The sequence below is a fragment of the Rhinoraja longicauda genome, chromosome 14, assembly GCF_053455715.1.
Source record: "Rhinoraja longicauda isolate Sanriku21f chromosome 14, sRhiLon1.1, whole genome shotgun sequence".
Classification (NCBI taxonomy): Eukaryota; Metazoa; Chordata; class Chondrichthyes; order Rajiformes; family Arhynchobatidae; genus Rhinoraja; species Rhinoraja longicauda.
This window is the reverse complement of record NC_135966.1, coordinates 39522760-39550612: the sequence shown is the minus strand read 5'-3', so window position 1 is coordinate 39550612 and position 27853 is coordinate 39522760. Positions and strand designations below refer to the sequence as shown.

At 43.7% G+C, this 27853-nt stretch overlaps 1 protein-coding gene across 4 annotated transcripts in view; it reads right to left on the bottom strand.

Moving 5' to 3' along the window:
- Nucleotides 1-307: 307 nt before the first annotated feature.
- Nucleotides 308-27853, bottom strand: part of p4ha2 (procollagen-proline, 2-oxoglutarate 4-dioxygenase (proline 4-hydroxylase), alpha polypeptide 2) — a 110677-nt gene continuing 83131 nt past the window's right edge. For 2 of the 4 annotated variants that reach the window (XM_078411742.1, XM_078411741.1), the window contains exons 12-15: nucleotides 18521-18586; nucleotides 5224-5292; nucleotides 3085-3181; nucleotides 308-724 (exon numbers count right to left, since the gene is read on the bottom strand). In XM_078411742.1, the coding sequence (XP_078267868.1) occupies nucleotides 654-724; nucleotides 3085-3181; nucleotides 5224-5292; nucleotides 18521-18586 (303 nt within the window). In that variant the 3' untranslated portion in view covers nucleotides 308-653. Of the gene's footprint in view, nucleotides 725-3084; nucleotides 3182-5223; nucleotides 5293-18520; nucleotides 18587-18662; nucleotides 18723-27853 lie in introns of all 4 variants that reach the window. The other 2 variants (XM_078411743.1, XM_078411744.1) reach the window with 2 other exon arrangements.

The following is a 27853-nucleotide window of genomic DNA, read 5'->3' as shown; positions in this document are numbered from 1 at the left end:
TTAGAAGCAATTGGGATTTCTCTAGCTTCTCAAAGGGATCACTTTACCATCTGCAATAATCAATATCTGGTGATGAAAAATGAACGCAAGTCTGCTGGTGATCTTCAAAGTTAGAATGAGCAAACAGAATGATAACACAAAACTCTCCTTGTGAAAAAAACCCCCTGTTATGTTGGAATGGCCTGGAAAGGGAGAGGTTGGCAAAGTGCACAGGATGTAGTGATCATGTGGTGGAACGACATGTCCAAACTACACTGTTCCAATTGAAGTCAGTAAGAAATGATGAAGGTCCACGCCATTACACTGATGCGTTTATTCACAATTTTCCCCAAAATGAAAAGCTTGCTGTCTTCTCTGGGTTGCTCTACCCAAGAGCTCTACTTTTTTGACACCACGAATGAATGATCTTCATGTACACAATGGACCACCGATAGAAAATACCACACAGAGCGTTTTTCTTTCCCCGATGAATATCATAGTACGTCTAGGTTCGCAAAGGAGAATGACACAAAATGGAGGCAACGCCGAGATAAAAGATCAATGGAATGCAGAAGGTGATTGGCACTCAAAAGGCAAAAATGAAATCTTGACTCTGCTTGTCTTGATAAAAGAAGGGATGGAAATACAGTGGGAAGACAGAACGGTCCACACGTTTACTCCACTTCTGTCAATCCACATGGTCTCTTGAACTCTTGTCCTCTCTCATGGATCCATTTGTTGGAAACTGAATGAAAATAAAAGAGGTCGAAGAGCTGAAACACAAGCTAATCGTACATATTAAATCAAACTAATATCCATGGTGCCCTCCCAGCAAAACAGAAAAGGCATCACCCTCCAATCTAACCTCAGCAGGGTTCTCACTTCATCAAGCAACAACCGATGAAGCAATGAGACAACATTTGAGAGGAACTCCATTTATTACCGAAACCTTCCTTTACCCACTAAAGACATATAATTAATGAGGCTCGGCCATTGCATTTATCTTTCATTACCCGAGGGAACCTTGAAAGAAAAAAAAAAATTGAGGAGTAAGCTTGCAAAAGCGATCAAGTGAGTTGCTTGAAGAGTACAAGGGATGGTGGGATACACTTAAGAAGGAAACTAGGAAGGCAAAAAGAAGCCTTGAGATACACTGGCAGATAAGATACAGTGAATCCGAAGAAATTTTATAGATATATTAAGAGCAAAAGGAGAGAGTGGATGGGCTCGGTCTGTTTTTCCACGAGTGAGGGAGACCGAGAGGTGACAAGATAAAGCTATAGAAAATTATGAGGCATAGAGAGGGTAGATTGTGTGTTTCCTATTGGAGGGGTATCTAAAACTAGAGGGCATAGGGTTAAGATGAGAAGAAGGAGCTTTAAGGGGATTGGAAGAGTACATTTTTCCACACCGTTTAGTTGCTACTAGACCAAGTGGACCCGTTGGGCCCAAACCTATCCAGCATTGGTGCAGCACCCTCTCCTCCCATCCTCCCCCCTCTCCCCCACTCCATCACCCTCAACCCCCCTTATCCTCCCCTCTCACTTCCTCCCACCAACCCCTCCCTCCCTCCCTAGGAGATAGATTTAAACTTTAAAATGTGAATAACTTTAAAAATATAACACTGATTTCAATTAAACTTCTTCCATTAGCACCAAAGGGATGACGGTGAGTAAGGTGGGCCTAAAATTGTCGTGCTATCGTGTACCGTTTTGGCTGTAGTTCAGGAACGAACAAACAAATGAGAGTTTTAGTATATAGATTTGGAATGAGCTCTCAGAGGAGGTGGCATAGCCATGAACAGTAACAGTAACACCATTTAAGGGGCAATTGGACAGGCATTGAACGAGCGTGACAGAAAGATAGAGAATGACAGCATGGATAGGCATGAAGATTTGCCGAAGAGTTTCTTTCACTCTGATAAACTGCAGAATGTTTTATTCAATTCGCACCGAGTTAAATTGAGAATTTGAGATTAGTTAAATAAAATTAAAATTAAGAAGTTGGTATCTGCAAAAGTGATTATAAAGGTGTTGGACCATTGCAAAATAAACACCTGGCTTACCAATGCCAGCTGGGAAACCTGCCCTCTCTTAGTGAGTTTGACCCGTCTTTGAGTTTGCACTGCCCTCTAAAGTAAATGGAGGGAGATGGATCATGTATAGGCAGAGAAGATTAATTTAACTTGGCATCATGTTTGGCGCAAACATTGTGGATCAAAGGGCCTGTTCATGTACTGTACTGTTCTATGACCGTGGCAAATATTCAGCATTGTCAAGCTAGGTATTGGCAGAAAATGTTCTCATTCGTAGAACAGTTCTTTGGACACTGTATTGGACACACAGCTTTACAGAAGTAACAGTATGAAGATGTATGCTGGAGGAATATCTGGGGACATGGCGTTCATTACAGAGACACGTTTATCTCCCAGCACAAGGTATGAATCTCACTCACGGGAGATCACAAACATGACTGATGTGAAGACTTGAAGAGCAAAATATGTTGAATTTGGGAGTGTTATCCTGGGGGAGTGTGGTGGTCCTATATTTAAACATGGGCATTCACAATGGAGCAACGGTGGATGGGCGAAGAGAGGGACTTTGGTTTGCTGTTCAATCGAGATGTCCAATGTAGGCGATGGCTGGAGGCCAGCAACAGCCTGGGGCTTGCCTGGAACGTGCACTGCTCATAAGAAACAGAGCGCGGACTGGAGTTTGAAATGGCGCCAAAACATGGTGCGTCTTGCATGCGGGATAAGTGGACTATTTCTGTACACCTGCTAACCGGGGACGTGCTTGGGTATGGCAATACTCTACTGGACTGTTTGTAAGAAATGAATTTCACTGTGCGTTTTTGACTTCACACATGTGACAATAAAAGCATAATTGAACCATTCACACCATCTCCCTGAGTGACAAGGACGGAATCAAATATTTCAATCTGATGCACAGGCATTCTTCACTCAAATTCACTTCTCAAAACTCTTAAAAGAGGTTTCGACAAAACATAAAGAGCAGAGCAAGCACCCAGTGTGGATGCAGGTCCTTATCTTTGTCACTCCACTAACAAGAGATACTTAATCAGAACCTAGTTCAAGGAACTTACCCCATTTACTTCCTACTAATACTGGACAGGCTGCATGTCGCGTTCTGTAATCTCCTTCTCCACTTCTATAAAGGTTATACCAAAAGACTGCTGTTCCCTGGAAATACATTTAAAAAATCATGGTAAAGATGCAATTTAATCAATACAAACTGTTGTGATGAAAAAAAAAATCAACCTGAAATGTTTATTCTGTTTTTCTCTGCTCAGATGAACACATCAACATTTCTATCGTACCCATTTACCTGTACCTGTATCCATGAAGCACATTAAGCTGGTAGAGCCACTGCCTCCCAGTGCCAGAGACCCAGATTCAATCCTGGCCTCGGGTGCTGTCTGCATGGAGTTTGCACGTTATCCCTGTGACTGCTTAGGTTACGTCCGGGTGCTCCGGCTTCCTCTCACATCCCAAAGGCGTGAAAATCTGCAGGTTAATTGGCTTCTGTAAAATTGCCCTGAGTGTGTAGGGAGTTGATGCAAAAGTGGCGTAACAGGGTCTTTAGACTTTAGAGATACAGCCTGGAAAGAGGCCCTTTGGCCCATCAAGTCCATGCCAATCAGCAATCATCCCATGCACTAGCACTATCTTACACACAAGGGATAATTTACAATTTCACTGGAGCCAATTAACCTACAAACCTGTACGTCTGGGAGGAAACTGCAGCACCCGGAGCTAACCCATGCGGTCACAGGGAGAACGTGCAAACTCCGCACATACAGCCCCCAAAGTTAGGATCAAACCCAGGTTGCTGGGGCTGTGAGGCAGTGGCTGGAATGCTGGAGTAACTCAGCGGGTCAGGCAGCATCTCTGCAGGGAATAGACAGGTGATGTGTTGGGTTGGGACCTTTCCCCAGACTGATTCTGGGGACTCCAATGAAGCAATTTCCTTGTAGTTTATCAATGAATTAAAGCTAGGCTGATTTCTTGCAGACCTGCTGGATCTCTCGGCTGCTAACCATTTTAACTCCCCTTTCTATTTTCATACCAATCTTAGTGGCCTGGGCCTCCTCCATTGTCAGAGAGAGGCCAGATACAAACAGGAGGAACAGCAACTCATGTTTTGCTTGGATAACTTACAACCTAATCGTATGAACATTGAATTCTCCAATTTTAGGTAATTAAACAACAATCCCTCTTATTTCTTTTTTTTCCCCTTCCCTTCTGTGCCCAATCTTGATGTGTATCCATTTCTCCGACTATCCTGCCTCACTTTCCCATTCCCTGTCCTCTTCCACCTCTGGCTTCACATTTCACGTCTGTTCTCTACTTATCTTACTTACATCTTTAGTCTTCTTTTCATCTCGGGCCATTGTTGACCCATTTGCCAATCAAAAACCTATCTCACCTGTATCCATCTCCCACTTACCAGAACACAAAGTGCTGGACTAACTCAACAGGTCAGGCAGCATCCCTGGAGAACATGGATAGGTGACATTTCATGTCGAGACCCTTCTTCTCTCCGGCCCTATCACATGCTAGGCTATGTCCTGCCCTCACCTCTCTTCCAGCTTTTTTTCAATCGCTTACCTTTTGGATCGTATCTCCGGTCGCTCTGCGGCCTAACATCATGGAGCTGACGACCTTACTCGAGACTGACTTTGAGCCCCCCCCCACAAAGTCGGGGCCATGGACTTACCATCGGAGCCTGCGATCCCATGTGCGGGATCGACGCTCTTGCGGATTTCAACATCGAGGAGCTCGCAGTCTCGGGCAGAGACTGATGTCGGGAAGCTCCAAGCCACCCGCAGGAGGCTCAACCAGCCCCGACTCGGGAGTCCGATCGACTGGCACAGGGAGCTGAGATCTCCCCGATGCGGGAGCTTGATCGCCCCGATGCAGAGGGCTCGACCACCGGTTGCGAGAGCCAAGATCGCCCTGACAACGGAGGGTTCGGGTGCCCTGACCGCGAGAGAACAAAGAAGGGAAGAAGATGGAACTTTTTTTGCCGTCCATCACAGTGAAGAATGTGGGGGAGTCGCTGTGGTGGATGTTCATGTTAAAAAATTATTTGGGCGTCTTGTTGACCTTTATTGGTATGACTGTGTGGCAATCTGAATTTCACTGCACCTTCACTGACAGTGACAATAGACAAACCTTGAAACCTTCGGTTAGCAAAATTGTACAAAAGCTTGTCCAGTTACCTTCTTTGGATATATGGCAGCTCCAAAGTCGGGAAATACTGTAGCTCCGCCTGCTGGAACGTCACTCATCTGCCAGAGAGAATTACAAACAGATTCATCAATACTGTGCCAGCTTTTTATGGTGAGACGGTGCTTTCATGTTAAATTAATGCAGCTGGAATAATGGAAATTGTGCTTGACATTCACTCTCATGTTAAATGCATGCAGCTGATGCAATACGTCCCAGCAGTTGCACAGACTGTACCCTCAGTCACAAAGTGACCTGCAAGAAGTGTATAACACATAGAAAGCAACAGATGGCGAGACAGAGGTAACGTGCCAACACTGCCTAATTGACTCAAAGTGATAAACCAACCCTCTGCCTTTGAACCCCTCAGTGTAAAAAGGCCTTCAACCTGTCTTTGACTCTCGGTTGCAGGCTCTTGGCAGAATTGCCCTAGTGTTCACTTCCAGATGCTAATTGGCTTGCAACACCTTGTTTTTATTTTGTCACACCGTATCCCTCAGTAAAACTTTGCCTCGGGTCCTTACTAATAAACGGACAGCATTGTTTTGACATCAACTGCATTCCAGTCCCGTTACTGGGTTAATTTTTTAAAAAAATGCAATCAATAATAAGACGATTGTATGCTGACTGACACCAACGCAGCCAGTAGATAAAGGCTTCCAGTCTTTTCCCAATGACCTTTGGTTTGCCCGAAACCTGTTGATCTCCCAGCAGAGCGAGATATCCATCAGGGAAAGTTGCCGAATGGCCCTTTGCAGACTGCAGGAGTACGTGCTGAGGGACGCAATGAAGCTCAGTGCAGCCAATGCAAAGGCTTCATGTAGGTCTACAGGTCCTTCCGCTGCTGGACATTGAAAGGCAGAGTCTGGTGGGGACACTCCTCCATGAAGGGAAGGGATATCACTCCAGGGGCCACATGACTGGCAAGGATGGTTTGTATGGAGATAGGTGTGACCATTACTCAATGCATTGGATGTGTAGACACAGATGGTGTGAAGAGGTTTTTTTTGCACAATGTTTGTTTTGTATTTTTTTTAAATTCTGAATAAAGTTTAATTTAATAAAAAATTTTAAGTATCTACTTTTCAACAAAAAACAATCACCTCTTTCATATCTTCATTAGAAGATTGTTTTAAACTCTGATCCCTTGTTCTAGATTTTCTGCAAGGAAACATCCACTCTGTCAAGTCCCCTCGTAATCTTGTATGATTCAATCAAGGCACTGTTGTATCTTCTAAATTCCAAAGGATACATGCTTAGCTTTTCCAACCTTTCGTCGTAAGTCAACAGGCCCAGTCAAGTAAACCTTCTCTGAGCACATTCCCATGCAATAACATTCTTCTTTAAAGTAAGAAATCAATACCATGCAAAGTAATCCATAAATGAGAGTATAATTTAATGCTCTGTATAATTTAAATATAATCTCCTTACATTTCAATCAATTCCCCAATTAAATATAAATAATAAAATTCTACTAACTTACTGCAACTCAATATTAGTCTATTGCAAATCATGCATGAAGACATCAAAATTACTCTGCATCCAGGAAACTCTACAACCTCTCTTCATTCAGATAAGATGTTTTCTTTCCATTTTTCCGGCCGGCGTGAATGATTTCAAACTTTCCACATTATATTTGCCAGACGTTTTCCCATTCACTTAACTTACCCAATTCCCTTGATTGCCTTTAAATGCCAATTGCCCAACTTACTTTCCTACTTTGTGTCACCAGCAAGATTAGGAACCATACATCTAATGCCTTCATCCAAGACATTAACATAAATTAATAATAGGTTGAGGCCACAGGATTTATCTTTGTGGCACACCACTCATTACATATCATCAACCAGAACAAAGTCCTATTTAAGCCTTTACTCTGATTCTCTTGGTCAACCTCTATCCACACCACTATGATACTTCTTAAATCATAATCTTTTATTTTCATCAAACACCTTTCTTTGATGCAGCTCTTGGAAATCTACATAGAGCAGGTCCTCTGGCTCTCCCCATTCTCCACAGTAAGTAAATTCTTCTAAATTGGTTTATCCATTGTACACATCTGTGAGCAGAGAAATAACATGCCTGCAAGTCCGAGTCACCTAACCCCCATTTAAAAAATGAATAAAATCTACAGAATATACTGCAAGCACTGTATAAATTCACCTGTAACATATCACAATCTCGGTGGGGTTTGTTGAATTCAATAAAAAAACTCTCAATAAAAAGAAATCAGACATTTCCCTAAACATTGGATATTTGTGGAGGGTGGCACGATGAATTGGAGCAGATACAGAGAATTTGTACACTGAGTCACTGGGATCTGGCAAAGATCCCACGGAGTACTGTTGGAAAACAAAGCTCTAGGAATTGCACAAGGTAGTTGAAAGGTAAGTATCTGAATGCTGGACGGACATCACTTTGCATTGAATCCTTCTTCACAAATACTTTCAATGCTTGGAGAAAACAAAAGGCTCTTGCACCAGCTCTAGGAATTGCACATGGGAGATGAAAAGTAAGTACCTGAATGCTGGGCGGACATTGCATTACATTGAATCCTTCTTAACAAAAACTTTCCATGCAAGAGAAAACAAAGGCTCGTGGACCAACTCTCAGAAAGGTGGCATTAATGTGCAGTAAAATGTTGTCAAGGTGAATTTGGGAGTGTTTTATTGGCTTTAACAACACCCCAATTTTTAATGCATCTTCCACTGACATTGTTCGGGAAGATTCCTTGAATATTCATAATCATGTTGTGAAGACGGCCCAGTTTATGTTTAAGCCACACTAAATTCAGGTATTGAAGGGAAAAAACTAAATCCTCTTGGGTTACATAAAAATTTAAACTTGAAAATGTGCTATTTGAGCATTATGGCCTGGGTCACAGTTTATCTTCTAACCCCCCTCTCTAACTCCAGGTCCCTCAGGTCGGCCGACTTGGGGCTACTCACTATCCCGCGGTCTAGGCTTAAGCTCAGGGGTGACCGCGCTTTTGCGGTTGCAGCTCCTAGACTGTGGAACAGCATCCCTCTCCCCATCAGAACTGCCCCCTCCATCAACACCTTTAAGTCCAGGCTCAAAACCTATTTCTACTCCCTAGCGTTTGAGGATCATTGAGGAGGCGCTGTGAACTGTTTGCGTGCTACTGTATGTTTCTTTTTTTTTTCCATTGGAACCTAATCAGATGTACAGCACTTTGGTCAACGTGGGTTGTTTTTAAATGTGCTATACAAATAAAATTGACTTGACTTGACTTGACTTATCTGCCAACTGAGTAAATAAGCACTTTTATAATTAAAATGAATGAGTGCACAGCATTAAAAAAAAAAACAGAAGATACTGTATAGACATAGAGATTGGTCAGCTTCAGAATTGTTTGTTAGTTGTTTATTGCAAGAGTTTATTCTGCGTGTTCAAACTGGAGATGATCTTAATCGGATTTATAAGGATTAGTTAGAGTCGACCAACAAAACAGATGGATGAGGAGAGACCATTCACTTCAATAGGGAACATTACTTTTGATCCTCCCTGGAAACAGATCTTGTTGGACAATGTTACATGTACAAGATTTAAATGGGCAGTCCTGCAATAAAGAAGGCAAGTCTTCAAGGATGTGCATGGAATTTGTAGCCAAATTACAGGACAGGCTGTTGTGGAAATAATCCTGTCTGCTGTGTTTTAGGTTTGATCCTCTCCAGTCAGACACTGACTGGGACAACGGGAAGGTCAGACTCAGAAACTAGTTCCTGTGACTATGTTGAGTTTCCCACTATTTATCTTGACCTTCCTGCATGCAGTTCCTTAAGTATTCCTTCGTTCATGTTACCCAGCTGAGTAGGGTTGTATGTGCTAGATTCCACCCTTATCCCTCCATCCGTGTGGAGAGAACCCTTTGGCTTCTCAACCTGTTCCTGCACCATTACCTCTGGGGACCACAACATATTTATCTTAGGTCCTCTCTTGTATCAACTTGCTGAGATCTGAAAACCAGAGAGTCCAGTTTTACATGTGTATGGGTGATATCAGCTTTATAATCACTCTTTCAAACCTTTCCCTGTTCCTGCACGGTCAGCTGAAATGAATATTTCCTTTGCCAATGTTAATTTTCATGTCTTGAGATGTCTTCCTACACCAAAGGAGCTTTCTCAATCCAAGATCTAATTGTGCAGATTTCAGTCATAATATTACTGTTTGTAGGCTGAAAACGAGAAGCTAGTGCAATGGGTGGGGGAGGGATCGAGGACTGATTAATTGAAAGATACTGCTTGGAAACAGGCCTTTTGGCAGTGTCCATGCTGACCATTGATCACCCATTCACACTAGTTCTATGATAAAACCACTTTCACATCCTCTCTCTACCCACTAGTAGCAAGTAACCTATAAAAACACACGCCTTTGGCATACGAGGCACAACTGAAGCACCCAGAGGAAACCATGCTGTCACAGAGAGAGCATGCAAATTCCACACAGACAGTTCCAGGTTAGGATTAAATCGGGCCTCTGTCGCTGTGTGGCAGCTGCACTAAGAGTTGCTCCACTGTGCCACCTCTTTAGCACTGAACAGTGATTCAATTCAGAGCCAAGCTGACATTCTGACTTGATTGGTCATAATTTCACAACAGGAGGGATTTGCACATGGAAATGGCACATTCTCTCAAATGGACGTCAGCACTTGACAATCTGTAACGAGCCCCTCCATTCTCCCCTTTATGCTTTAGGATTAATCCTAGTCATTTCATGAAGGAACTTGGAGCTAACCAGTTGAAGGATGTCAATGCAACAGCCCATTTTTCTCTTTCAGATGCTGACTGTGCATTTCCTGTATTCGCTGCTTGACGTTTTAGTCCCATTGCCAGAATGTCAGTTCAGCACCAAAATAAATATATAAAATTGCATTTAAGAAGGGTTAAATACGTTGCCACAACCATTAATAAACAAACCCATGCATAGTGTAAAATAATAAAATTAAAATGGCTTATGACAAATAATATTTTATGTTATCTTGCAAGTCATCAGAAATAACAGCAAAACATGCAGAAATAGAATCAGTAGAAAACCTCAAGCAAAGCCACAAATAAACACCAGTTATCACATGCCTTCTCCCCATTTGCTTTCATGGATCTTACCACCTATTCAGGGCATTTGCAACCCCCTTTCTCTTGGCCATTGTGTCTTGTTCATATTTGCCATTAACACTCTCATAATTAGACAATTAGGCTTCTCTGTCACTGAATTCTCCGAATAAAGTATGTCCCCATGAAACCAGAATACACTATTCACTAAGAGGCTGAACTCGCTGAGTCTCTGTTACTATCCAGAAGGCTGGAAATCACAACTGAGGCAGAGGTGAAAAGTCTCATGGTTCATTAACTGACCCCTGTCTGTCCTTCCTTTTGGACTTACTTGTCATAACCTCTATCTTCTTATTAGTCCCTCCATTTGCTGACCTGCAGCTCTGATTTGCGTTGCTCTGCCACTCCACTTGCTCTGGAAGTGAGCTGAATAATCCATATATCTGGTCCTCCCTCCTGGGTCAGCCCCTTAGCTACGTATTGAACTGTGCTATCTTTCTATTTCTTCTCTTAGTACCTTGTGTCATGGATAGTAATCCTGAGATTACAACCTGGAGACCTATTCTTTAATTTACTGCCTAACTCCTTACATTTTCTTTGCAGGACCTAATTTCTCTTTGTACCTATATCATTGGTATCAATATGGACCACGACCCCCCTCACAGAATGTCCGAACACCTGCTGAAAGAAATTTTCCACAAAGCACCCACCTGCCTGGGTGTCTTTTTGGTCCGTTACATGAGTCATGAAAATACAGATTAAGGAATGAGCAAACTTTAAACCAGACTGAGCTGCTAAATTTGCAGCAACTTGATTTTAATCAGTACCTTAACCAGCCATAGGTTTTAACAAACGACCAAGGCAACACCACTCATTCTGATATTTCTGCAGAATAAGCATCAGCGCAGCATTTTTCAAGTGGTTACATTCAACTTCCAGGAAAAGCAACTAAGGCTGGTATCTTTGTATAAATCTGTTCATAAGCAATTAAATGCTAAGCAACTGATTGCTTCTTAAAGGTGTTGCTTCAGCATTGTTGGTCTAGGAAGATAGGGTTCGTGTAGTTAACAGAAGGTGTGGCACATACCAGAGGGAGATGGGTAGAGGAGAATGTGAAGGGGTTTGAGTATTGCATTGACTCTGGAAAAGATTAGATTAGTCAAGTAGCCTGTTTCAATGCTGGGAATTCTACATAATCATAAACGTTTGTTCAATCATAAAATGGGCAGCATGGTGGCACAGCGGTAGAGCTGCTGCCTTACAGCACCAGAGACCCGGGTTTGATCCTGACTATGGGTACTGTCTGTACGGAGTTTGTACGTCCTCCCCGTGACCTGCGCGCGTTTTCTCTGGAATCTCTTGGTTTCCTCCCACACTCCAAGGAAGTATAGGTTTGTCGATTGATTGGCTTTGTATAATTGTAAATTGCCCCTAGTGTGTGTAGGATAGCGTTAGTGTGCGGGGATCGCGGGTTGGTGCGGATTCCGTGGGCCAAAGGGACAGTTTCCGTGCTGTATTTAGATTTAGAGATACAGCGCGGAAACAGGCCCTTCAGCCCACCGAGTCCGCGCCGCCCAGCGATCCCCGCCCATTAACACTATCCTACACACACTAGGAACAATTTTTACATTTACCCAGTCAATTAACCTACATACCTGTACGTCTTTGGAGTGTGGGAGGAAACCGAAGATCTCGGAGAAAACCCACGCAGGTCACGGGGAGAACGTACAAACTCCGTACAGACGGCGCCTGTAGTCAGGATCGAACCTGAGTCTCCGGCGCTGCATTCGCTGTAAGGCAGCAACTCTACCGCTGCGCCACCGTGCCGCATGGTGGTGGACGTGATCTAGTTTTGGTGTCAGAGTTACAACTATTGACTGCACTTTTCATGCATTGCCTATTTCTGCCCATACTGACAGGAATGAAACACCAGCTTCCACATTACAACTGCTCGGGAACAGGCTCAGAGAATTTCAGATCACATCAGGCTGATTTGTCCCTTGCAATTTAAAAAGATACTCTGTTTACCTTACGTCAACTAACTGGGTAGCTTCAGAACCGACTACAGGCTGGTCAACACCATCCAAGGTACACAGTGCACATTACAAGCAACAGTGAGCTTTGTCTCCAGCACATAGCTACTAAGATACCCACAAAAGTTAGTGCCGAGGTAGTAATGTCGTGGACAGCACACCGACACTATGACCATGACTACCCACTTGCATGGGCAGAAGGAACTTATAACAGGAGGCAAAGACTTGCCCATCTACAACAAGCTTTCTTCCACAGAATCTAAAGAGATACCACATTCTACCTGAATTCCTCAGGTGAACAATGTCCTGCCAGACTCACGTTTTCCAAAACTTTTGTTGAGAAAAGTTTTGTTAGAAGCCCTATGACCATGCTCTTAGAATATAGAACAGTACAGCACAGGAACAGGTCCTTCGGCCCACTATGTCTGGGCCTGGACTGCTATCCCCTTGTTGGTCGAGGTCTCATGGACACCAAAGTTCCACGCTGCAGGATCATTCCAAGTGGTCTCCCAATCTGCTGCTCTCCCTGCCTTCAGAGAGATCATGAGACACTGCATTCCTGGAGAAACTATTTCACCCACTTCGATTTCCGTAAGAAAAAGCGACAACTCAAGCACTCTGATTTGTGAAATTGCTGGCTTCTTGTGAGGGAGGCAGCCACTGACTGCACTCATGTGCTCTTTAAGGGTTAAAGCACAGCTCTGCTTATGAACAGGAAAGTTTTCTACTCCCTTAATATGCAGGTTGATGTAAATCAGATGAAGGATTTCCTGACGGTGAATGTTGTTTTCAAGAAGCACAATTGAGTCTTTCACTCTGACGAAGTCTACACTGCTGGATAACGTCAGCACTGTCTGAGTCATGGATCATGAGATAAAAGGTTCCCCTGTACTTTGCTAGCTACACCCACCAGTGTAATCTCCAATCACACCATGGAGCCATGCAACGTGGAAAAAGGCCCTTCATCCCAACCAGTCTGCAACGACCAACATGTCCCATCTACGCTAGTCCCACCTGCCTGCATTTGGCCCATACCATCTCAAAATCTGTCCTTTCGTTGTACCTATTCAAATGTTTCTTAAGCGTTGCGATAGTACCTGCCTTAATTACCTCCTCCGGCAACACCCACCACCCTTTGTATGAAAAAGTTACCCCTCAGGTTCCTATTAAATCGTTCCCCGCTCACCATAAACCCATGTCCTCTGGTTGTTGATTCCCCTACTCCAGGTAAGAGACTGATCTATTCCTCTCATGATTTTGTACACCTCTATGTGATCACCCCTCATCTTCCTGCACTCCAAGCAATGGAGTCCCAGCCTGCTCAACCTCTCCTTATAGTTCAGACCCTCGAGTCCTGGTAACATCTAAATATTCTCTGCACCTTTTACAGCTTGACAACATCTTTCCTATAACATGGTGCTCAGAACTGAACACAATACTCTAAATGCGGCTTCACCAGCATCTAACATAACTGCAACATGACCTCCCAACTTCTATAGTCGGCTGAGATATAATGAGTAGTACTAGGATAGAAGAGCAAAAAATCATAAGTCTCCTCAGAATGAGTTTCTGTTGCCTGTATTCATCCAGAGGCCCAGCAGTGCAAAACAACTACACTGGGTCTGCACAGAGGCGCAGCTGGCACAGTTACTGCCTCTCAGCAACAGAGACCTGGGTTCGACCCTGACCTCGGAAGATATCCAGATGGAGTTTGCAGGTTTGTGTGGGTTTCCTCCGGTGTCCTCCAACATCCCAAAGACGTGCGGGTTTGTAGGCTGATTGGCCCTCTGTAAAACTGCCCCTAAGGGAGTGGATGAGAAAGTGGGATAATATAGAACTAGTGTGAATGTCTTTGAGGGCTGATTACCAGGTTGCTGCAGTTCAAAGTGGCAGCAGCTGTGCTGAACGGAGCCTGCTTTTTCCAGGAAACCCACAGGTTCGAATTTAACACATCTTATCGGTCGGGCCCTCTGTTCCACTTGCATAAGCAAATAAGCAAATGTAGAGCTGTAAAGAGATCATCCTTGACTTCAATTGCATTCTGGCACTGTGGCCTAGCTGGTAGAGCTGCTGCCAGAGACCCGGGTTCGATTACAAACTTGGGTGCTATCTATGTGGAATTTGCTCATTCTCCTTGCGACCCTCTGGTTTCCTCAGGATGCCCTGGATTTCCACCCACATCACAAAGATGTGGTGGTTTGTAGGTTTATTGGCCTCTGTGAATTGCCCCTCGTTTGTAAAGAATTCAAAAAATGAGATAATATAGAACTCGGGTGATCGATGGTCGGTGTGGACTCGGTAGGCCAAAGGGTCCTTTTCCATGCTGTATCTCTAAAGTAAGTGAAACTTGCCACTTTGATGGGTTAATTGGCTACCAGAAATTGTACCAAGGTGAGTATTAAAATTAGGGGACAGTTAATAAGAATGATAATTGACTTGTGAATGATACTGAAATATTTGACTTGTAAAAATTACTTTGACTCATGTTTTTGTGCTTTTGTCTTTTTTGTCACATTGTAGTTATGTTTTTTTTTTAATTTATTTTTATTTATTTAGTTGTTTGTTTTTGTTTGTTTGTTTTCATGACTATGTAGGGAAGGGGAGGGATGGGGTTTACTGTTGTTGTTATATGCACTGTGATTAATTAAATTAAAACTTAAAAAATAAACATTAAAAATAAAAAAATAAGAATGATAATTGGGATTAATGTCAGATTAGGGTACATGGGTCGTTGATGGTCAGCGTCAACAACAGCCCATAGGGCTGGCTTCTGTGCTGTAGACCTCCATGACTCTAACATAGGAGTCTTGCAATGTAATTCAGGCTAGTTCCTCAGCCAATTCCTGAAAAGATGCTCCTCTCAATTACTCAGGCACTGATGATGTCCCACACAGATAACGATTACATCCTGTGCCCACCTGGAAGATGAGACTTTGATTACAACTCTTCCTTGTGTCATTCATTTTAATGCCCACAATCTGGATAACCAGAGGAGAGAATAGATCACAGAGAAACATTACTGAGGAAATAGGTTTGCTCTGTGATGTAGCACAGACTTAATGATCTGTGAGGCCTCCTCCTATGTTGAAAAAATATGGAAGCTATTTTTAAACTCCTATAGTAGAAACAACAAACTTCAGATGCTGGTTTACAAAAAATGGATAAATGTGTTGGAGTAACTCAGCAGGTCAGGCAGCATGTCTAGAGAACATGGATAGGTGACGTGTCAGGTCGAGACCCTTCTTCAGAACGAATTCTTATATCTTGGATAGATACTAAGTGCTGAAATGACTCAGCGGGTCAGGCAGCATCTCTGGAGAAAAAGATGGGTGATCATTTTGAGTCGGGACCCATCTTCTGACTCTTCTCATACACTCTTCTCTTCTAACTTGGCTTTGCTCCAATATTATTTCCACAGCTCTTTCATATTCAGATTCAATAAATACAACCTGCTGAGATTCTCTGCAGTCAGGACACCAGAATTTCAATTGCTTGCATTATCCCACAGAGGTAGAGATAAGGAACTGCAGAAGCTGGATTCCTGAGCAACAAACAGAAAATGCTGGAGTAACGCAGCGGGTCAGGCGAACATGGATAGGCGATGTTTCGTGTTGGGATCCTTCTTTAGGTAACTTCCTTGAGGTCAACCAATGTCATTTTGCATAAATAAACTTCAGGACAAACATTGTTCTGCCACAACTCCCTGGGTTGTCCTCTCTGTTCTGGGTCCATCAACTTCTCCTTTGTTCATGGTGGAGTTCAAACCACCTTCTTTTGCAGTCCTTTACATGCCCACGATGAAATTAGCGCATACCTTCAAATACATTTCGCCCTCCAGCACTAATCTTTCAATTTTCTCATCCATTACGTTTCTGGACTTTAAAATAATTCTTTCAATAATTTCTCATGGGCTCAACTTGGAACGTCCCTTCAAGATCAGCATTTCATCCTTCGTAGTTCTGGGCGATAATAGACTTGCGGTTTCATGCACCTCCAACCCTACTACCAGCAAAAAGGATCACTTTCCACATCTCTACATCATGTTCATTTGTTCCGGGTCCTCTGCTGGGATGTTATTGTTCACCTTGAGAAACACCTCAAATCATCCCGCACACAGGTGAACAGCACGGTCCACTCTTATGTGTTGAGCTCCTCAACATTATTCCCATGTGTACCACCTGCCATCACTACTCCTCTTTACAAAAACTTTCTGCTTTGATCACCAGACCATTATCCTGCTGTTCACTCAAGCAGCAATATGCCATCCCTTGCCAATGCAATGTCTGTGGGCTTCTTTGTGCCTTTGCATAAGCAGAGGTAAAACTGCAGACAGAATGTCTATTTCTTAAGGCAGTTACTCTCAAGTAAATACAATTTAGCATATCGCAATATAAGGATCCGATCCATAATTTTATACATCCAATAATGGTATAATAAAGTCAGCATAGCACATTTTGCGCATTAGCTGTGAAACCTTATAACACATAGTTTGCGATATGGTATACAATGTTGCTTTGGATCAATGACAGACTGAATTTTGTTGAAATATGAAAGTTTAAATAAGCATTGGCGAAGATAATATTTTTATATATATACACCAAACACTCAGTTTCCTGAGTGTTTGGTATATATATATATAACAAGTAACTTATTAATGAAAGGACTTTTTCTCAGAATAATATCGGTCAATGAAAATGAAAGCATGCGGATACCAGAGAGCCTGGAACAATTCAAAGTTAATTCAATGAATTATTAATGTCCTTTCCACTGATAATACTGCCTGGCTGCATTCCGGACGTAAACCACTTACAAAATTCATTATTTATCAATATTAATATATCCATGTATTGACACCAATTGGCACATTTATTTGATTAACAGAATTACTAATACATATTCCCTGATCTGAATGGAGTTCTAACATGATCCCTGCACTTGTCAACCATCGCAGTGGAGCTCTTTTTCCTTCGAGTTAAAGTAAGTGAAGGATGGAGGAAAATACAGCCCAACAAAGCAGGTGAGCATGCATTCTCTCTTAGTACCCAAACATGCAGCCATCGCTGCTGAATTAGCTGAAGACCAAATAGCCATGGAAATTCATATCCATTCTACCTATTCATGCTAGTACCGAGCAGAATCCGAAGCCCTCGTACTATCAGATGTAAAACATATCAATTATGCCTTTGATCGTTTGCTGTCCTAAGCAGATGCAATTGGTGGATAGTTAAGATCAAGTCGCAGTGAGCACTTCAAAAGAGTGTATGAATCTGAGGGAGTAGAAAATGCGCTGAACCCCATCTGCTGCTGAAACATGAACAAAGGTCTTCTTCATGATTACAACCCATCCCTCATCAATGTAAATTTTAATGCTTCAACTGCAACTGAAATTGCAATTAAAACAAATTGTATTTTGACAACCATACTCTATTCTGTGCTGGAAATCCCTTCTGGTCTGAAACAGCAGGGTGCTCCATACCTTCCTTTGACCCTCAATCCTTGTTTACTCTGCTCCACTGCAGGTATTTTCTTTTCCCGAGATTTTCAAAAATTCCTAGAATTCCTACTCTGCCTGGTAAATCCTTTTTTTAAAACTTTTTGATTTGATATCTACCTACCCCACTTGTAAAGTACTCTGAAATGAGAAGAGTGCTGTAAACACATGCATAAATGGACAAGTCACACAATGGGCATTGGAAAGCTAGCCAGGGAAAATTGGATGCGCAACTATGTACTAGATTAATACAACATAGAAAATACTACCATTAATATTAGATGAAACAAAGTAATACAGGAACAGATAATACTTTGAATACGTTTATATTGGAATGCATAGAGTACGTTGCTTCAGAGGAAAATAAGCAGGAGGTGGAGGGGAGGAATTAAATTAAATTGCGTGCAACACAATGGGATGAATTTTCCTCATTCAAATGGATTAACAGAAATATGGACAGGCACTCCTCTTGGTATGACTGCTTTCTCTCTCAGCACTGCACCCAGATGTTCCAATATGTTCAAACACAAAACAGAAAGAAATTGTCCTCACATTTGGCTCCTTTCACGTTGAACAGCACAAGAAATCAGAAAGGTAAACTCGGCAGGTTGGGCAATAAAGGGTAATAAGGCTTACATGCTGACCCATTCCACTATCAACCATCCTTCCTACCCAATTGACCATCTCATATACTTACGTAATTTAAAAAAGTAGCAAGGCGATTTCCAGTGCCTAATTCTCTGAAAGCATCTTGTTCATCTTTCTATAAAACGAAATGAGAATGAATGCACACACACACCAAGAGCCCGCACTATGGGCGAGCACTAATGGGTACTTACATAATTTAAATACGTGGCTAGTCTATTCCCCTCCGTCGCAAGGTTGCGGTCGAATGGACGCTGCAACAGATTTTATTTAAAAGATACATTTATCTGAGGTTTCTTCTGTAAATGGTTGAAGTCCATGTCAGCTGCTTACACCACACAAATCCCATCAAAGTTGTATTTGAATTTTCATCCTTCAATTTTGAAATACCCCTTCAATTTTTAATTTGCCTCTGACATACAACACAGACACATATTTCTTGATAGATGGATGGATGTTAAAGAAGGAATAACTTTGGGGGCACTCAGAATAATAAAGTCATGAGACTCAAATTGACCTGAAGAGATGTTTCATTGCAACTTTCACAGGGATTTGAGCGGATGACATGGTTAACCAAAGTATGTAAATAGGTGATGGAATTAAGCATTGGTTTAAGACCATGTGTCTGGAGCACCACAGCTTAGTAATAGGAGATCACATGGGGGCTACAGAGGGCATCAAAGACCCCTATTCTATACTATGAATCACTCAGGTAATGAACCAGACCAGATGGTTGAGAACACTCGTTTATTCTGGGTTAATATCTACAATTTGTTTGAACAGATTTTCTTTTCCATCGAATTCTTCAGAATGTTTTAGGATTTTGAACACCAGCATCAAGATTACATGGATGCCAGCCAATCATAGCCAAAGGTTTTCCTCAACCATCTGTTAGGAACATAGACACAAGGAACTGCAGATGCTGGTTTACAAAAAGAAAACAAAGTGCTGGAGTAACTTAGCAGGTCAAGCAGTTTCACTGGAAGGCACGGATATGTAATGTTTCGGGTCGAGACCCTTCTTCAGATGGAGGAAGGGTCCCGGTTCAAAATGTCACGTATTAATGTCTCCCAGCTTGACCCGCTGAGCCCCTTCAGCATTTTGTATTTTTTTGTTAGTAACAGAACATGAACCATTATTTAAAAGCTGATGACAAGCAGCTGGACAGGATGAAGTCAAAGGCACTCAAGACTGACCCTACAAATACAATGACCCCCCTCAATCTCCTAGCACAATGTTTAAAATCATTATTCCACCATAGTTTGACAACAATGAAGGCAGTTGTGGTTTTGTAAAACTCCTTATTCAACTCAATAATAGTCAAGATAGCTAAAACATGGATGATATATCTTCCCTTTATAATTCCCTGCCATCTCCTGGACACAAGTGCAATGGAATAAAATTCATGTTTTTCCTACAATATGAGCAAATTAGTTTCAAGATCTCTCGAGATTTCTTTACTCCAATTTTCCAATGTCTCCTGTGCTGGAACACATGTAGTTTGAAAGCTTTCTTGATTGATTATATCCTTGTGATAAATAAAGCTAAACAGACTTAGATAGCTTCCCCGATATAATTTCGTAGCCATAGAGCTCAGGCAAAAAAAAACAACTTGGATAGTTTTATTGGATAACAAAAGGAGATTTGTCTTTGGGGTATTTTGGCGAGAATCTGGATGCATTCAGGATACCATGCCAGCACAGCTGAAAACAAACAGCGCATGTCATCTTAATGTGCAACAATTGATTACATTTGCTGTGGCGAAGCCAATCTTTGACTATGGAAAAGGAATCTTTGTAAGGACAAGCTTTACTTTATACTTTAGAGATATAGTACAGAGCTAAGAGCCAACCGAGGCCCGTGCTGACCAGCGATCACGCCGTACACAAACACTATCCTACACACTAGGGACAATTTACAATTTTACTGAAACCAATTAACCTACAAACCTGTACGTCTTTAGAGTGTGGGAGGAGTGTGGGAGCATCAGGAGAAAACCCATACGGTCAAAGGAGAACATACAAATTCCATACAGACCGCACCATTATCAGGATCAAACCAGGGACTCTCGCAAAGTAAGACAGCAGCACCACCACTGCACTACTTTGCTGGCCAGCAATTAGATTCCATTTTTATTAGGAGTTGTTCCATTCAATCTGGAATTTAGATTGTTGAAGACATTCTCTAAAATTATTTGCAGGAACAAGCACTTGTAAGCATTTGGGTTCTTGCTGGCAAACGGCAGTGTACGTCAGGCAAATACATTCAAGTACAGAAATAGGATATCTGAAGGTGCAGGGCACCGATGATGGAAATAAGGGGTCAATATCAATAGTCAATAGTCGTTTATTTGTCACATACACATAAATGTGTAGTGAAATGAAACATTACCCGCAGTTGAACAATAAGACCAATAAGAATAATCAATAAAAATGCAATAACACATACAATCACAAACTAACACCAAACAAAAAGAAACATCCATCACAGTGAGTCTCCTCCAGTCCCTCCTCACTGTGATGCAAGGCCACAATGTCTTTTCTCTTCCCCTGCCGTTTTCTCCCGCGGTCAGGCTGTTGTCGTTGCCACGTCGGGGCGGTCGGGGCTCCCGACATTGAAGCCCCCGCCGGGTGGTGAAACTCCCGCGGCCTATTCCAGGCCGCGCCAGACGGTGAAAGGTCCGCGGCGGGCCGACCCAATCCCCGCGATTCGGGGTGGGCGAACACGCTGCCTCTGCCGCTGCTGCTGCTCCCGATGTCGGCCCCCATCCAGGGGCCTGCAGGCTTCCGACATCCACGCGGCCCGCGCCGGAGCCTCCGGAGATGAGTCGCAGCCGCTCCCGCAGCATCCGCAGGCAGCCAGCGCCGCAGGTGGCGAGTCCGGGCCGCGGGCTCTGCAAACCAGAGCCCCAGGTGGTCCCAGGTGCATGGCCGATGGTAGGCCGCAGCGGGAACGGAGACACGACACAGAAACAAAGGTCGCGTCTCCGTTCGGGAGAGAGAATTTTACAGTTCTCGTTCCCCCCACCCCCCCCCCACACACACACACACACACATAACATACAAACACTACACCATATTAAAACTACAATTCATACAAAACCAACAAAAAACACAAAAGACAGACGGACTGTAGGCAAGCCGCAGCTGCGACGGCAGCGCTGGCTCCTCCCTCCATGTATGAGGATTACATGGAGAATTACATGGAGAAATGAGAAAGTTACAGATAATATGTAATAAAAAAGGAACTGCAGATGCTGGTTTATACCAAAGATAGACACAAAATGCTGGAGTAACTGAGTGGAGAAAATGTATAGGTGACGTTTTGGGTCGAGACCCTTCAGACTGATGCGAGTCTGAATATTTTAGTTCCTTTCTTCCTTTATATTTTTAAAGAGTGAACATAATCTTTCACAGACTTCTCCACTTCCCAGCTGCTGACAAGAGTGGATAAAATTTGTGTTCAATAGATGCACATCTGCTACTTTCTGTTGGAGGAAGTCCAAATGAAGAGTGTCCATGAAAGGCTCCAATAGTGAAGTCATGAGATCATCCTTTCTTTTCCAAGCGCAGAATGGGGCTGTTGTTGGAACTGGATACAAGTGATGGTGAAATCTATTAAAGCTCGGCTGCAAGTAATCTGTTACTGGATAAGTAACACAATGTTACATTATCAGGGATCAGTATCGATGACTTTTGAATTGCCATTGGGATGCCTTGCCAGGCCTGGTGTTAAAAGGAGATACAATAGTGGCGCTTAAGCAGCTTTTAGATAGCTTTTAGTGCAAGGAATAGAGAGATATGGATCTTGTACAGGGAGATGAGATCAGTTTCACTAGGAGGTAGACACAAAATGCTGGAGTAACTCAGCGGGTCAGGCTGCATCTCAGGAGAGAAGGAATGGGTGACGTTCCGGGTCGAGACCCTTGTTCAGACTTCATTTTCACTTGGCATCATGTCCGGCACAAACATTGTAGGCCCAAGGCCAGTTACTGTTCTGAAATGTTCTATGTTCTATGGTGCAGCTACCAGAATTCAAGGGTGAATCAGCTGATGTAGTATGCTGGAAAGTAGTCTTACTTTCTAACATATGGCCAAACAACAAAGAGATCAGCACGATAAGATTGCACAAGAGCCGCAGCTGTATACAAACAGTTTTTTAATTTTATTTTTGGGATTCCATGATGGAATCATCCGCTTCTTATGTGTACTTTAGATTATGAAGGACTGAAAGGAAATAACAGCAAAGAAACACTCCAACTTCTTTACTGGAGAACAAAAGGATTATATCCAAGTTTGCCATTGGCACTGTTTGGTGGCACAGTAGAGATGGAAGCACAAGAGACAAAGGGACATTTTTGGATGAAGGGAGGAAGCAAAATTCAATTTGGGAAGAGGCATGGTCATCTACTCTGCATTCTTTACTCCAATTTCTCAACTGAAAAGTCGCTTTGAACAATGATTTTGGGGCCATTCTGCAAAATTAGAAAAAAAGGTTAGAAAGGGTCATGGAATGTTAACCTGCAGTTTGAGGTAATTTCAAGTCAATTGTGGCAACTCCTGAGAGTTAGGCCACTCCTTGGCCGAACCCTCGACACTGCGACTGACAGGGTCTGGGCACTGCGCAGTCCACAGGGTTTCTCCAGCAGGGGTTGTGGAGAGAGAGGAGAGTGAACAAGTGTACTGGCAGCATGCTTTATGTTAATAAAGCATCCCGACTGGACTAACCTGGCGTCTAGCCTTATTTCGGGCAAAACCGATCACTCCCACTACATTGGTGACCCCGACGCTCCAAACTCGTCATTTTGGAGCACAACATGCAAGACGGCAACCAGCTCCCCGCTGCTCTGGCCGACCAGGCCCAGCTGAACATGGTCGCCCTGAAGCTACCGACCTTTTGGAGCTCCAAGCCACACGTATGGTTTCAGCAGTCTGAGGCCCAGTTCCACGTCCGCGGGATCACGGTCGATGAGACCTGTTTCTACTACGTCATCGGCACGCTCTCTCCTGTCGCGACGTCTCACCATGGGGTGATTTATCCCCACGTCCCGTCAGCTCTCCAGGACTATCCGTACGTGTTCCTGCGTTGTGACGCTCACCAGACACCGCTGCAGCGGCCGTTCTGAGGGCCCTTTCCGGGTACTGCAGACTGGGCCTACCACATTAGTTTTGGACATAGGGGGCCGGCACGAGACTGTGTCAGTGGCTCGCCTTAAGCTGGCCCATTTGGACATCAGTCAACCCAAGCAGGTGGCCCAACCTCGTTGTCGGGGGCGTCCTCAATCCCGGCCGCTCCCGCCTGTGCTTACGCTGGCCCGAGTGGATGTGCGTACGAGGTCTGCCGCCTCGTTCGTCCGCCGGTTCGTTTCGTGCCTTCGGTTCTGTGGGGGGGGGGGGGGGGTCCTGTGGCAACTCCTGAGAGTTAGGCCACTCCTTGGTCGAACCCTCAGCACCGAGACTGACAGGGTCTGGGCACTGCCCGGTCCATGGGGTTTCTCCAGCAGGGGTTGTGGACAGAGAGGAGAGTGAACATGTGTGTTGGCAGCTTGCTGTATTAATAAAGCCATTCCGACTGGACTAACCTGGCGTCTAGCCTTATTTCGGGCTGAACCGATCGCTCCCGCTAAACAATATTCATTTTCCGTAATGGTTTATTGCAAGTTAGTTTAAATCCACAGTTGTCCAAACCCAAAATCAGTACCTGTATTTAATGTAAAGATGCCTATGGTCAATTTTTGCTCAAGTAATGGAGAGAATATCACCCAATATTTGTGGTTGCAGTGTTTAAGTTTGAGTGAGCTATCTTTAAAACCTATGTCAATGATGAGACAACAAGAGTTAAATTAATTGCTCAGCAAGAACAGCTGCTATAAAATATTAAGTGGGACCACAGCTTGTTCATATTCATGTCAAGTGAGTTTCAACTTAACTTTTGCACGTAATCACAGTTTGGACCAGGACTCAACGCCAGTGCTGTGAAACCACATTTGGAGCATTGCGTGCAGTTCTGCTCGTCTGGCTATTGGAAAGATGTCAGTAACCTGGTGTCATTGCCAAGACTTGAAAGCTTGAGTTATAAGAAGAGGCCGGAATGTTTTTTCCCTGGGGTGCAGGAGGCTGAGTAGCGTCCTTACAGAGGTATACAAAATCAAGAGAGGCAAGGATAAGCTGATTGGCCACTGTCTATTTCCCAGGGTTGGAGAGGACAACTGGAGGACATAGATTTAATGTGAGAGAGGAGGATTTAAAAGAGACCCATGGAGTAATTTCTTCACACAGAGTGTGGTGCGATAACAGAATGAGCTGACAGAAACTGCAGAGAGGGGTACAATGGCAGTGTTTCAAAGACATTTAGACAAGAACATGGATAGGAAAGATTTAAGGGGATATGTGCCAAATGAGGCAAATGTGTCAAGCACGGTTATAAAACCTGGTCTGATTGGACATGTTGAGCAGAAAGGCATGTTTTAATGTTGTACAATTCTATTACCATTAATTCCTGTGATAATTAACTATGTGTAAGTACTTTACTTCATTACTGTGCCCCTTTTAACACAGAGGTCAAGAATTGCAGTAAAATGCATTACACGAGAATTCTTAACAGGATCATGTTACGATATGTATGAGTGAAGAAGTCCAAATCCGGTCTGAAAGAGCACTTGGTACATATTTAGCACTTGGCTGGTTCAAAGCATTGAAACTGCTTCCGAGCCCATAACCAAACAGTACTTCCAATCATCAATGGGTCTTTCATGCCGATTTATTTTTATCTTCTGCAAATATTTTCTTTTTTTTTCTGTGCCTACCAATAAAAACTGACACAAACATCTGAAGTAACAGAGCAGCTTTTTGGAAGTCTTGCTCTACTGATGGGTGCGTGTTACAGCTGTGCAATCCTTTGGTATCATGTCCAAATTCAACAAGCATCTTGTCAGGAATATGTCCATGTCAAACCCAGGCTCTGCTCGTGATGCAGAGAGATATACTCCAGGCAATGGAGGGGTTGGAAAGCAGTGGGTGAACAGACGGTGAGCAGGCAGTCTCGTCTATAACGTTTCTCTGGAATCCCAGAGGTTGTGGGAAGAGACCTGATAGAAGTATATGAAATTATGAGGGGTATTGCTAGGGTAATTTTTGGGAATGTCAAAGACTGGAGGAGCATAGCTTTTAGGTGGGAGGGGCAAAGTTTAAAGGAGACTAGACCAAGTGGACCCATTGGGCCCAAACTTCTCCTGCATTGGTGCAGCACCCTCTCCTCCCCCCCTCCCCTCTCCCCCCTCCCCCTCCCCTCTTCTCCTCCCCTCTCCTCCCCTTCCCCTTCCCCATCCCCCCACTCCATCCCCCTCAACCCCCCCATATCCTCCTTCCTCCCTCCCACCCCTCCCCTCTCCCTCCTTAGGATATAGATTTAACTTTAAAATGTGAATTGGTGCAGCACCCTGTCCTCCCTCCCTCCCCTCTCTCCTCAACTCCCCTCTCCCTTCTCGCCCACTCCCCTCTCCTTCCCTCCTCCCCTTCCCCTCCCCTCCTTTTAAACTTTAAAATGTGAATAACTTTAAAAATATCAGACCGATTTCAATAAAACTACTTGCATTATCACTAAAGTGACAATGATGATTAAGGTGGGCCTAAAATTGTCCCACTATCGTGTACCGTTTTGGCTGAAGTTCAGTCATAAACAAGATAACAAACGAGAGCTTTAGTATATAGATGTGCTGGGCAAGTTTTTTCTATATACATAGAATGGTGGGGGCCTGGAACATGCTGCCAGAGGTGGTGGTGGAGGTAGATGTAATAGTGGCATCTAAAAGTCTTTTAGATAGGTACATTGTTATGCCTGGAATGGAAGTATATGAATCATGTGCAGAAAGATGAGATTAGTTTAACATGGCATCATGTTTGGCACATACATTGTGGGCCGAAGGGCCTGGTCCTGTGTTGTACTTTGCTACTGGTTTATTGATGGTTAGGTAATGGTTACATGGAGAAACATAGTACATGGGCAATTAAATCAAGCCCATTCTGTACAATTGATTTAGGGAAACCAAGTTTGCTAAAAAAAAAGTAAATGCCACAGAAACAAACCAAACAATGACCGAGGAGCTCCATGTATTAGAAATCTTTTTCTTCGCGTTTGAGGCAGCCGAAATTATGTGACGCCCTCCAGGCGTTGTAGCCAGTGCAATGTGCTGTTGTCGAGGGCCGTAAGGTCTACCCCTCCACCAGGGGGGCGGAGGACAGTGCAGTCGAAAATGCCGTGCTGCGCTGTTTGCTGGTCCGCTCCACACATGCAGGCTGCTAATGAACGCAATCCCCAATGATGCATGTTGGCGTTGAACCGGCCGACCCCTGTGCGGAGCCGGTTCAGGGCGACCCACTCATTGCGGGGCACGTCCGAGCCAGGTGGGGCTGTGGTGTTCGGTGCGACAGTGAATTGAGGAGGTCGTGATGTCTGTTCTCCCTGCTCCTAGTATGTTGAAACCAGAGCCACAGAGGGTCGCTGTGTGATGGGAGAAAGGGTGACGAGATGACAGGCGTTGAGGCCCCTGTTGCTGTGAATCCTGGGTGAGGTGGTGCAAAGGATGTTTGGCGTCCGATGGGGCCTTGCACACCAGCTGATGAGTGAAGAACTCTCTGCGAAGCTTGGCGGGTGCGATACCTGCGAGCAAAGGCAGGAGATCCGTCGGAGTAGGGCGTAGGCAGCCAGTGACGATCCGCATGGTGTCGTTGAGGGTGTCTCCAGGCCCCCACCATTCTATGTATATAGAAAAAACTTGCCCAGCACATCTCCTTTAAACTTTGCCCCTCTCACATAAAAGCTATGCTCTTCTAGTCTCTGACATTCACAAAAATTACCTTAACAATACTTCTCATAATTTCATATACTTCAGGTCTCTTCCCACAACCTCTGGGATTCCAGAGAAACGTTACCGACGAGACTGTCTGCTCACCCTTTGGTGTATTAGAGATGAGAACTCATCACTTAATCCACAGATGCAAGAATATTGATCCCTTTCCAATCATTTTAGGGCAATTCTCCTTTGAACTCAAAGTTACCAATTAGATGGAGAACAGGGCAATAGGCCACAAGTTTGGCTATAAAAAAAATGTTGGCACATAAAAATCTCACTAGTCTTCATCAATGATCTGGAGATAACATTTCAAATCCCAAAATGGCAGCTAAGGAAATCAGTTTCAATTAAATCATTCCAAAACATAATGTGGCACCAATAAGGGTCAACAAAAAAGGAAAGCTGCTGGATGAACTCAGCGACCCAGGCAGCATCTGAGGAGGGAAATGGACAGACAACATTTTGAGTATGGACCCTACTTCTGGACTCAGTCCACCTGAAGCTTTGGCCCACCATGTCTACACAACCATGCTG